This window comes from Zootoca vivipara, chromosome 10 (assembly GCF_963506605.1).
Source record: "Zootoca vivipara chromosome 10, rZooViv1.1, whole genome shotgun sequence".
Classification (NCBI taxonomy): Eukaryota; Metazoa; Chordata; class Lepidosauria; order Squamata; family Lacertidae; genus Zootoca; species Zootoca vivipara.
Genome location: NC_083285.1, coordinates 59,795,457 through 59,808,084, shown reverse-complemented (window position 1 = coordinate 59,808,084; position 12,628 = coordinate 59,795,457). Strand labels below are relative to the sequence as shown.

Sequence of the window (12,628 nt, the reverse complement as noted above, 5' to 3'; positions counted from 1 at the left end):
CCATTTTGCTAGCATAAGGATCAATGCTCAGAGCTCGCCATAACTAGATAGCAAAAATGGAATCTGAGTGACCCTCCGGATATTGCTGGACTACGACTCCCATGAACCTTTGGCCATGATTGCTAGGGCTGATGGGTGTTGGAGTCCAACAAGATCCAGAGGGCAACATGTGGGCTACCTGTTGTACAGTCCAGCACTTCACACTACCCTTCAAAAGAACAAGAGTGGGCAAATACTGAGTAGAGGCACCGGCTCTGCTCTCCAAATCTTTGCCCCTGCCTGCTCAACCCCTGATCTCCCCACATTGAATGGAAAGGTTGGAAGGCTTCCAAATGCATTCAACTGAGCACTATTAGATGCTCCCCTGCCCAACCTTCATGCTCAATGCATGGATATTGGGATCAGGGCCAGCATATCTCTCTCCCCCCCCCCCCGCACTTCAGATGGGCTACTTACAAGCTTCCGTGAAGAAACCACAACCTTACCCGACACAGACATCCCAGGTGATTCTGGGACTGTTTGGTTCAGTAAGCAAGGAGAGAGGTTGGATGTCGAGTTCTCAGATCCTCGTGATAATGTCTCGTATTCATAACTGAAAAGAAAGGTAAACCAGAGGTTCACCCCACAGTTATCTTTTGCCCCTTTCTAGGCACAGGTCCACACTTTAAGGTTCTGTGACAAAATGAGCTACCCGCTTTCTCCAAGAAAACACACTCTTTAATGCTGAATCAGAACAAATGGCAATTCGGGTTTTCCACAGATTGTTGAGCGGGTTTTCATGGAGGAAACACCCCCCACCCCAGGCGCTTAGATGGGGGGTGTTAAAACAGGAACCTGTGCCTAGAAATGTGGCACAAAAGCAAGTTTGGATAAGCCCCTAGGTGGATGAAGAAAGATGCAGAGAGGTGCCTTGGCACTGGAGAGTGGGAATAGCATGGTGACCATTTGCAATTATAGACAATGTAGATAAGGAGAAGTAAAGAATGGGGATTTCGTCCTAAATTTCAGAACTATTTAATGCATCGTCAAGAGTTGCTTAGACAAAGTGGCTGAAAAGAAGTTTTGTAGCTCTAGATGACACTGGCCATCTTGGAGAAACACCGAAAACACCCCCACTCTGGGCATAAGGGGGTTTGATTTCTAAGCAGACACAGACAACATGGGAAGGAAACCAAATGGGATTAGGATTGCAGTTCTTGGATTGCAGCAATATTATTTTTATTGTATTTTGTGTTTTGATTGTTGTAAGCTGCCTTGACGCTTTTATGTCTGTTAAATCGGAAGGTGGTGAATGCCCTGTATCTCTGCATGTAATTATCCTTATTTCACACTTCACTGAATTTTGCAATATAGCCGCAAACTTTTTTTCTTTTTCTTTTTTTGGAAAAAGTACAAAAATGCATATTTTAATATTAAAGGGTTTGCACCTAACAAAGTTCTTCTCAGGGTAAACCCGATAGAATTAATGGACCTAAGTTAGGCATGGCCATTCATTTCAATGTGTCTGTCCTGAGTCGAACTAGCATTGAAAACAAACCAACACGTTTTGAAATGTTTATACTGGGATAAAACATGTCCCAATACATATTTGAAATTGTTATGAACCAGAAAGGGACAAAATAAAAAAAAATCCTTCCAGTAGCACCTCAGAGACCAACTAAGTTTGTCATTGGTATGAGCTTTCGTGTGCATGCACACAAATTCAGATATGAATCTGAAGACGTGTGCATGCACACAAAAGCTCATACCAATGACAAACTTGGTTGGTCTCTAAGGTGCTACTGGAAGGAATTTTTTAATTTTGTTTCGACTACGGCAGACCAACACGGCTACCTACCTGTAACCAGAAAGGGACAGATATGTTCACCTCTACTGTTCATCTTTATATATGTTTCATTCTGCATCTCAAATAATACCCTTCAGAGACAGAGGTGTGGCCAATCTAACAAACTAAATGTAAACATGCTTGTACTTACTATCCCATGAAAAAGTGAGGCATTGCTGTTAAAAAACTCCCAAGGGACATGATAAAACATCCAACAGCAATCACCCTTGGCCGATGGAATTTTGCCCCAAAGTAACTCACGAACGCAATCACCAATAGATTCCCTGGAAAACAACGTAAATAATGATAGAGTCTTTATTTGTTGCTAAATCACTTAGTACTTGTTCTCATAATCTGCTGGTGTTTTCTGGGGGGGGGGGCACTGCAAGGAAACAGGGATAGTAAAGTTATGATAAAATTGGTTTCCTTACACAGTTGGTCAATGACTTGCTACCATTGTGGATGCTACATCTACGGCGTGGGTGCACTTCCAGATGTTCTTGGACAGCAACTCCCATTATCTCTGGCCATGCTGCCTGGGGCTGCTGGGAGTTGTAGTCCAGGAACATGAGGAGGGACATGGGTTCCCTACAACTGTTATAAAGGGTCCTAATGACCACAGCAACTCTTCTTGGTGGGTCTTGCCCCATGAAACAGTTGCAGAGGCTGAAGGTCCCCACCTTCCTACAGCTGCCTAAATGTCCTCCTCCCTCAGGCCGTTCCCAAGCAATCTGAGACTCTGCCGGCATGCCTGTCTGTGCTCCTCCCTCTGCATGCCTCTTCTGGTCCTGGGAGACCAGGGGGAGGGGAGCTTGTCCCAGCAGGAGGGGGTGACACCCTGACTTCTTCACCAACTGGACTCATCTCTGCCTCTTGGCCTCCCTCTTTTCCTTCTTCTGCCTCTGAGTCTGGATTTCTCTCTGCCACAGACTCTTCCCGCTCACTCAACACTGATATCTCTTCAGCTTCCAATACCTCTTCTTCTGGGACTTCTCCCTCTTCTCCCTGTGACCACTCATCATTGCCCCACCATCAGTCCCCAGGCTCTGAGCCTTCATCCTTTGGGGGTTTCCCAGCTGGTACCTCCCACCATTCCTTTGTGTCCATCCAATCATGACAATGGGCCTTTGTTGTGAACCGGGAGGACTCTCCTTATGTCCCTATCTCTCATGATCCTTTCAATCAACATCCACCAAGAAGGAACCCTTCTCACCCAGAAGGTGCATATAGTGTTGTGGGGAAGAGCAAGGAATGGAAGGTGGTGATCCACATTATTCTCAGCTCAATTCTCCAAGGGCTTCCTCCCCTCCTGCTTCCCACTCCATGGCTTCTCTTTGACTACTTACCCAGTTCAAAACCTCCATCCATGAAGCCAGCCGTAGAGGAAGAGATGCCGAACCTCCTTTCCATTTGGGTGAAGGAACTTTTCATCATAGCCCCAGAAAACACTTTACTGAAGTAGGTGAATGCCAGGGCAGCAAGGAAGGCCTAATAAAAGATGGGAAAGGGGGTGGGATTGGAGAATGTCACATCATCAACGAGCTTTCTCCAGGATAATGGAAGCCACCCTTCCCTATTCTCTGAGAGATCAAAGTCCTTCCAGAAGTAACCCTTTATCCTTCAGAAGAAAAAGTTTGATGCAGTCAATGGCTTATAGCCAACGTCAGTCCTACTCAGAGTAGACCCATTGAAATTAATGCATGTGGTAAACTTGAGGTCATTCATTTCAATGGATTATGTCTATCCTCTCCAACAGCCTTGCTGTTAACACACACAAAATATGCAAACCACTCATTTCCCCCCCCTGCTCATTAGCATAGCCCTGCCCTGAGTTCTGTTTCTTGGTAATGCCACAATGTGACAAAGAGATGGAAGTCAGAAACTGTTTACAGCAGTGTTTCCCAACCTTGTGCCTCCAGATGTTTTGGGACTACAACTCCCATCATCCCTAGCTAGCAAGACCAGTGGTCAGGAATGATGGGAATTGTAGTCCCAAAACAGCTGGAGGCACAAGGTTGGGAAACACTGGTTTACAGTATATGCAATCACTGATGGTGCATTTTAACTATGCAAGAATGCTACAACATCCTTATTTGATTGGCTGTCACAAGACACTTCCGATGTATTTTGCAAGCTAGTAATTCCCTCTCCCAGAGAAGCACAGACACTTATGCAAAACAGAAGCCAATATATGTTTTGAGCTGATTTCTCTCTGTTGCCAATTCAGGCAGGTAGTCTTGGGTTCAATGTTTATCCAAATATTCTCCAGCTTTGTCAACACAGCCCTCTTGGTATTTCATCTGGTCCCAAAACAAACAAAGTCCTGGTGCACTGGTTAAAAGTTACAAGTGCTTGAATAACATAGTTACAGGTGAGTAAACAGTGTGGATTGGGTTTTGAAGATAGTTTGCAGTCAAAGGTCATAGACTTTTTTTCTCAGGCAGGTTTATTTTTCAGTTTATTGGGACAAAAAGATATCAGGAGACGAGCTGTGTTTCAGATGTTCCATGAGAATTGTAATATGTTGAGATCCTTAGATTCCAGAGTAGTCCCTCAATATCAGGTCTTAAACAGGTGTGGGACAGGTCTTAAGCCACCACAATGGCCCCTAGATTTGTTTCTCCTCCTCCCGGAAAGCAATAAAGGAACCAGGTAGCAGGGGCTCTGCTCCAGCAGCAGAAATATGAAGTAGTCCCTCAACTGTATTTTCCCAGGATCTGATAGGCTGTGTGTGACTGAAGTCATCTGCAAATGCTTCTTCAGCAGCTATCAAGCCATGCCCAAGAAACAGTATTGTGAAATGGCTGCACTCTCAGAAGAGCCATTTAGGAAGTTTAGTGGGTAGTCCTTCCTCTCAAATATTTCACACCAAAAGTGAGGCTCAACAATATTTTTCCAACAGTTGGCTATTGTTCCTGGAATCACAGAATCATAGAGTTGGAAGGGACCCCAAGGAATCTCAATTAAAGCATCCACAACAGATGACCATCCAACCTCTGCTTAAAAACCTCCAAGGAAGGAGGGTCCACCACCTCTCATAAGAGTCTGTTCTTCTGTTGAACAGCTCTTACTTATTTAGTCAGAATCTCCTTTCTTGTACCTTAAAGCCATTGGCATGGGTTCTACCCTCCAGAGCAGGGAAAAACAAGATCGCTCCATCTTCCATGCAATATTAACATATTTGAGGATAGCTATCATATCTCCTCTCTGTATCCTTTTTCCCAGGCTAAACATACCCAACTGCTTCAATTGTTCCTCATAAGGCTTGGTTTCCAAACACTTGATCATCATGGTTGCCTTCCTCTGCACTTGTCAGTATCCTTCTTAAATGGTGGCACTCAGAACTGGACACAGTATTCCAGGTGTGGTCTGACCATGGCAGAACAGAGTGATACTATCACTTCCCTTGATCTGGACACTATACTTCTGTTAGTGTAGCCTAGAATAGTATTAGCTCCCCCCCCCCCCGGCGCGCTTCATCACACTGTTGCCTCAGGCTAAGCTACTAAGACCCCCTAGATCCTTTTCACATGTACTGCTGGCAAGCCAGGTATTCCCCATCTTATATTTGCGTAACTGATCCTTCCTGTCTAAGTGCAGAACCTTAAATATGTCCCTGTTGAAATCCGTTTTGTTAGTTTGGCCCCAGTTCTCCAATCAGTTAAGGTCATCTTGAATTCTGGTTCTGTCTTCTGCAGTGTTGGCTACCCCTCCCAGTTTGATGTCATCTGCAGATTCATTGTCCTCATCCTTATATTGATCGGTTATTTGTTGATTATCGTTATAAGCCAGCCTTCCCCCCCCCCAATGTGGTGCTCTCCAAATGTTTGTGACTCTAGCTCTCACCAGCCCCAGCTGGCATGGCCAATAATCATGGATGATGGGAGCTGTGGTCCTGAATGCTTGGAGGGACCCACATTAGGGTGAGGTTGTTGTGATGATGCTTTGGGTCACTGAGGGAAATGAAAACGGCACTCTTTAGACCACAGGGAACCTCATGAAAAAAATATTTATGGCGTGGCGGATAGAGCCTGCATCATGAGTGGTTGGCAGTTGCTCAAGGCTGTAGTGTGCTGATGGTCTGGGAACTGCCTTGGCAGGGTGCACAGACCTAGCCTTGACATCTAACGATCCTTTGCGTTAATGATTCCCATGCGGTGATTCTGCATCTCACGCATAAAGCAACAAGATGTGCAACCCGGGTTATTTGGAGTTAGAACAGAGATGGGGGAACATGTTACAAGACAACAACCCTCATCACTCATTGGCCAAACTGGCTGGGGCAGATGGGAGTTTGAGTCCAACACCATGTGGAGGGCACCCTGTTGGCTTCCTTTGATGCCTATGCCCTGAAATTAACACTACCCCCTTTCATGTTTTCAGAAGAACAAGAGAAGGCATAAAGTGAGTAGAGGAGTGGCTACGCAGGTACCAGCTTCTCCCCCCCCCCAAATGAAAACACCTGGAGAGTCACTGACTCCTCATTGGAGCTTAGTAACTCCCCAGGTCTATGAAACTGAAAAAGGCAGAAACCCAACCCTATCAGTGGTGGATATCAAATGAAAACCATACACTTCCAAATGGAAGAGTCTCTCTCTCTCTCTCTCTCTCTCTCTCTCTCTCTCTCTCTCTCTCTCTCTCTCTCTCTCTCTCTCTATATATATATATATATATATATATATATATATATATATATAAGACTGTTGCAAAGCAGAAAACATTAGACTTAAAAAAAGAAAAGAAATTAGAATTCACTGGACCTTCAGCCCTTTGCAGCATGAGGTTTTTGTCCTGGCTTTGAGTTCCTTGGTACCTTCATCCACCTTAGTGGAAAAGTCTGCTGCTTTTGTTTCCACAGCGGCTCCATTCACATTTCCTGACTCAGCAACCTTCATGATTGTGATTTCTTATCTTCAATGATTTCCCCGTTTCCTGCGAAGAGAACTCTCAATGCATTAACACAAGACACGCCACATTATCCTTGTACTTTTCATTTCACATGGAATGAAGTGGGGAATCTTCGAAACCATTCAGTCAGGAATTATTTGTAATTGTCTCATCCCAAGAGCTTTTCTTCGTACTAATGCTGAATAATGTGAAAACTGGGGGGGGGGGGGACGACGACGTGTTGACTTGTGTTGTGAGCAACTAATTACTGGATGTTGTAGAGCAGTGAGGGAGGAAGTCTTGAACCAAGCATCTTGGCAGTTGGACTGTGGGACCCTAGCACCACTGCAAGCTTGGCAAACTTTGCTTTCAGGGCCAGCCCTACCATTAGGCAATGTTAGACCACTGTGCAAGGGAGTTGTTTCTGTTGAATCCTTAGCTGACCCTTAGAAAAAGGACTTCCTGCCCTTGACTTTTGGTAGCCAATATTTCATAATCTATGAATGTTTGGCTTTAATTTCCTAAAATAAAGTTGATGGAAAGAAACCCACCCCCCATCATGTACAATCATAGTAGCTTCTTCCTGTGGCTGTGAGAACACCAAAAGAGCATCATCTAGTACTTGTCTAGCCAACTAGTGTAGATGCAAATCCAAAGCCCACAAGTAAGACATAAGCACAATAGATCTAAACTGTGATGGTTCCCTAGTGCTGGTTTTAAGATCTGATCCTGGAGTTATTATCTCAGCATCATGACTGAGATGATGCTCATAGAATCATATGGCTGTGGCACTGGAAGGTATTCCAAGCATCATCCTGCAATTAGGAATCTCAGCTAGATCATACATGGCAGATGGCCTTCCAACCTCTGCTTAAAAATCTCTAAGGAAGGAGAGTCCACCACCTCCCAAGGGAGACCATTCCACTGCCTAACAGCTCTTGCTGTCAGAAAATTATTCCTGATGTTTAGTCAGAATCTTCTTTATTGTAACTTGAAGCTATTGGTTTGGTTCTTACCCTCCAGAGCAGGAGAAAACAGGCCTGTTCCCTCTTCCATGTGTCAGCCCTTCAGATATCTGAGGATGGCTACCCTATCCCCTTCTCAGTCTCCTCTTCTCCAAGCAAAACATACCCAGCTCCCTCAACCATTCCTCATAAGGCTTGGTTTCCAGACCCATGATCATCTTGGTTGCCCTCCTCTGACACATCCCAGCTTGTCAATATCCTTCTTAAACTGTGGGGCCTAGAACTGGACACAGTACTACAGGTGTGTTCTGAGCAATGCAGAATAGAGTGGGACTATTTGCCTAATCCCAAGGAGGAATGAGTGCATTGTGTCAATTTCAGTTTCTCATTTTTCCCCCAATCTTAAATTCAGATCTTCACATTTATTTTTATTTTAGAGATTTTTTGTAACGCTTGCTTGTACAGTGGTACCTCGCTAGATGAATTTAATTCGTTCCATGGGTCTTTTCTTATAATGAAAAATTCGTCTAGCGAATCCCATAGGAATGCATTGAATTTTTTTGAAATTTTTTTTTGCTCATAGGAACGCATTAATTGAATTTCAATGCATTCCTATGGGAAACCGCGATTCGCTAGACAATTTTTCATAAAACGAATTCATCTAGCGAGGCAACCTCCGCTAGAAAAATCCTTTCGTTAAGCGGAAATTTCGTTAAGCAGGGCATTCGTTAAGCGAGGCACCACTGTAATTAAACCTCGAAACAGTTTACGGGGAAAAAAGTTAAATATTAAAATGATCAATAAAAGACAGTCTAATGCACAATGTCAACATTTGCAAATAAAGCCAGATTTCAAAAAGACACTACGGTGTTCGGTGGCCTTCATCCCAAGGGAATCAAACCCAAGGTAAGTGTTGGCACCTGTGAAGTTTCTCAGCTCTTGGAGGTTAGGGTGAGAATAACAACATTTCAGTCAGGAAAAGGCTTCCTATTTAGAAGACACGACACAGAAGGGGGGAAAATGGAAGTGGGTGGGAAGGAAACTTGGGCACCTGTTCTTTAAGTTGGCAACCCACACTAATTTTTCATGGAGGTTGTTCACACATGGTATGCAGAAAGGCATCCAATGAGAAGCCACCACATGATGACACATCAAGTGTTGAACATGCATGCATGAATCAGCCTATTATCCTCTGTTGCTCTCTTGAACCAGAGGAACAAAAGAACAGAGTCTTTCTTTCTTCAGCAACATAGGTCACTTAAGTATTTTTAAAAGCCCACATGGCTTTGCCATTTTCCCAGAGAGAACCAGTGTACTTCATCATGCCTAATAGGAAGCAAAGCTTAGCCTACCTGCGTTATGGATCCTTGTCAGCAGCAGCTATGGCATCATTCAATACAATACAGCATTTCCCCCTAAAACAAGGTGGTTCTGAGGTCCATATGGGAAATCATTAACTTTCCCGACTTCCTAAGCAAACAAAAACCAATTTGTGTTTAGGGTCCACTTGTGTAATCCCAAGCCTTCTGCTCTCACTCTTGGAAATTCATGCATTTCTCTCTGGTATCAAAAGAAATGACTTAGGCAGAAAATGTTCTGAATGTGATCCTGGCATATTTGCAACCTTGCTTTGAAAGCGCCCCGTGGTGTGTTTGTAGACAGAAACACTCATTGTTTCCTATGGCTAAATTCTTCCTTGCATCCAAATCCATAAAAAGATGTATCCATCTAATCACTGAAAAAAATAAATAAAGATGAGAGCATAATGTCCCGTTTGCCTAAACAAGTGTTTAAACCACCTACTCCAGAGTAGTCCCTGACTGACTTTGGAAAATGGAAACTCCTGTGTTTTTGCAGCAGTTCATAGCTTTTTAAAGTTTACAGTCCTGGCAGGTAATCGGTTGTGTTTAGAGTGTTTTATTGAGTTTCGTGCTTGGATTTCCTTTGCTTTATCTGGGGATGTGAGTGCTGATGTTTCTAGAGACAGGAGATAAAGAGGAATGGTATTTTAAGCAGGAGTGATGAAGGTGAGGATAGAGGAATGCCCACCAGGAATCTATTTCTGGACTCCCCTCAGGCTCCTCCTCCTCTTCCTCAGCCACACCCCTTTCCTCAGGCCACACCCCCTCACCAGACCTGCACCAACCTTCAGAGTTTTTGTCTGGCTGGAATGTGTCCTTTCACTCTGAAAATGCCTCTTGCTTTGCTGAATATAGCAATCGACACAAGATAATACCACCAAGGCAACTATCTGTAAACAAACAATAAACGTTCATAAAAATGGCAAAAGTAGTTTCTTTCCCAAATAATACACAAGAGAAGACAGTATGTAAATGTATTTGTCCCCATCTGCATGTTTCCATCAGGAGGAGCATAGAAAGAGAACAATGTCCTTCAGTTAGTTAAACCTCCTAGGTTGTATTTTATTTACTGCAAAGCTCGATGACTAAGCTCTTTAGCAACGAAACGTCTGATTACCGGAAAGACGTCCGAGCACTGAACCACTGGTATATCGCAAGTAGACTATTTATTACTGTGTTTGCAACTGTTCAAGATAAGATCTATTTTGGAAAGAGAAGAAATGAGCACTGAACCACTGATATATTAGAAGTGAGCTCTTTATTTACTGTGTTTGCTATTGTTTAAGATAACGCCTATTTGGGAAAGAAACGACTTTTGCCATTTTTATGGGCGTTTACTGTTTGTTTACAGATAGTTGCTTTGGTGACATTATCTTGTACAGATTGCAGTAGTCATTGTACCACCACCCTGTTCATTGTTTTATTGCTGGATGACAGAGTGGTGTCTCACTATAGAACTACCCTACTGTACAGAGGTAAAATCTGTATCTGTTGCTCCCCCAACTTTTGCCCCTGGCCGCACCCACCCCTGGTATGTAGTGCTTTGAAAAATCTCCCATATTAAATATTTTGCCCCAAATGACTATTTATCGGGGAAAGTCCTGGTTTGGTCAGCCACAGTTCCTATTTTGGAGGAGAGGGGGAGTCTTTTGCAGTCACTTGCTAAAATAAAACAAGAAATGGGAGAATTGTAGAGTTAGAATTGTGGCCTTGTGGTCCACCCGGTCCAAACCACCACCACCCCAGCTCAGTGCAGGAAAATCCAGAGCTAGAGCTCTCTTAGTGTTTTTTTAAGTGTCAGGTGTAACTTCAGCCTGAACACAGCAGAGTTTGCGCAGGTTTTTCCGGAAGCTTCTGGTGGTAACTTAAATGACTAGACGTCTGGACGCAGAGTAAACTATATACAGGATTTATTAAAATAAAAGAAATCCAGAGTTTCTAGGTACAACTTTAGAACTCAAAAACAAAGTAAAATAAATCCTTTTCTCTCTGTCTCTCTCACAACCAATACAGCACCTCTCCTCCTACACTGATCACACTCACCACACCACGTACTGTGCTAGCTTTCTCTGATAACAGGTCTCAGTGCTGATCTCAACCAATGAGAGTGCAGTTACTATGGCAGAAGTAGACCTTGGCTTTCTGCCCAGTGTTAATTGCTTGTCCTAGAGTTGATTGTGTGAAGAAGCAGTCTGATGGTTTCTCATGCTACTAATTTAGCAAAAACCCGAACAAGCTCTTCAAGAGCTCACCCTGATAACTACAGCATAATCCTGTGCACACTTACTTGGCAGGTTTCACCGCTGAATTCAGCAGGACTTGCATAAGGATTGTGCTGCCTCGTGCATCACTGTAGCAGAATGGCCCTGTTCCAACTAGACCACAAATCACCCTTTTAGAACATCTGGGATTAGTACAATCCTCCAGCCGGAAGGTGGCAGCGCAGCCCTACTGAGAGAGGTCGCCAGAGCCAGCAGTCCCCGCCCCCCCACGCATACTTCAGCAGACTTGGAAGCTGGTCACGTTCGCGACTGCTGTCTCTAGCCAGGCATCGAGAGAGCGCCGCAGTGAGCAACTTGGCTCCTTTATTTAGGCCATTCTTAAAATCCTTCTGGAACTAATCCCTAAACAAAGGGAAAACAAGCCGACTGAAAACTTTAACTCACACATGGAAAACCGAAGGAAATTGAGAAAAGCAGTTTCAGAACAGAGGAGCTTCTGATGACACAGAAGGATCCCAGATATGTTGCTGTGCCACTGAAACATGTTGTATCCATAGCCTACTCCTGAATGGGGTCAGTTTGCATATAGAAACTGAAAGCCAAGCAGGATAATGGCTTGGGGGTGTCAGTCTATCAAAGGTCTCAGGTGGTCTTTCAATCTTTCTGTGCCTCCAAAGCTCAATTGGTGTCTGAGGCCACTTCTCACCTTACACCTAAAGCAGTATGATGCCACTTAAACAGTTGTGCTTTCCACCAAAGAATCCTGGGAATCGTAGTTTGTTAAGGGTATTGAATTTGCCTCTATGGAATTGAATCCCACCAGAAAATAGCCACCATCTGGAATTGAATCCCACCAGAAAATAGCCACCGTCTGGTAGCACCCTTGTAGTTATTTTTTTGTGGTCACAATAAACTACTTATTGCCCATTTCCTTTTGCTCCACCTATGTGTTAAATGCATCCAGGACTGGTCCCAATTTGCAAGGTTAATGGTGCTAGAATCCAAATACTATAGATCACTGGACAAAGTCAACATCCCCTCCATTTTGCAGAAGAAGATTAGATCCATGCTTGTCACAAACTTGCTCTCGTGCAACTGATCACTGCCTGGGAGACCCGCCTTCTATCCTGCGTTGCTGAAGGCTCTATCCTGTTGGTTCACTTATTTGCAATATCCCATTTTCCATCGACAGAAAAGCCAAGAAATCTAACGGAAATGATGCACAAGTGTCAGACAAAAGGCTACCATGGTTCAAAACATACCCCGGCACTTGCTGTGTGCAAGATGGCAAGCAGCAAGGCATCACCCTGATTTAGTTGCTTTAGTGTTCCTGAGCATGCATGTTTATGAATGTGAATCAGAGACAAT

General features: G+C 43.9%; 1 protein-coding gene across 2 annotated transcripts in view; it reads right to left on the bottom strand.

Annotated features, from left to right (window-relative positions):
- Positions 1 to 9,179, bottom strand: part of LOC118091322 (solute carrier organic anion transporter family member 1B3-like) — a 35,967-nt gene extending 26,788 nt beyond the window's left edge. Inside the window, exons 1-5 of one of the 2 annotated variants that reach the window (XM_060279164.1) lie at positions 9,030 to 9,179; positions 6,586 to 6,757; positions 3,172 to 3,313; positions 1,977 to 2,109; positions 486 to 592 (exon numbers count right to left, since the gene is read on the bottom strand). In XM_060279164.1, coding sequence (XP_060135147.1) covers positions 486 to 592; positions 1,977 to 2,109; positions 3,172 to 3,313; positions 6,586 to 6,720 — 517 coding nt within the window. In that variant the 5' untranslated portion in view covers positions 6,721 to 6,757; positions 9,030 to 9,179. The other variant, XM_060279165.1, reaches the window with a different exon arrangement.
- Between the last annotated feature and the right edge of the window lie 3,449 nt (positions 9,180 to 12,628).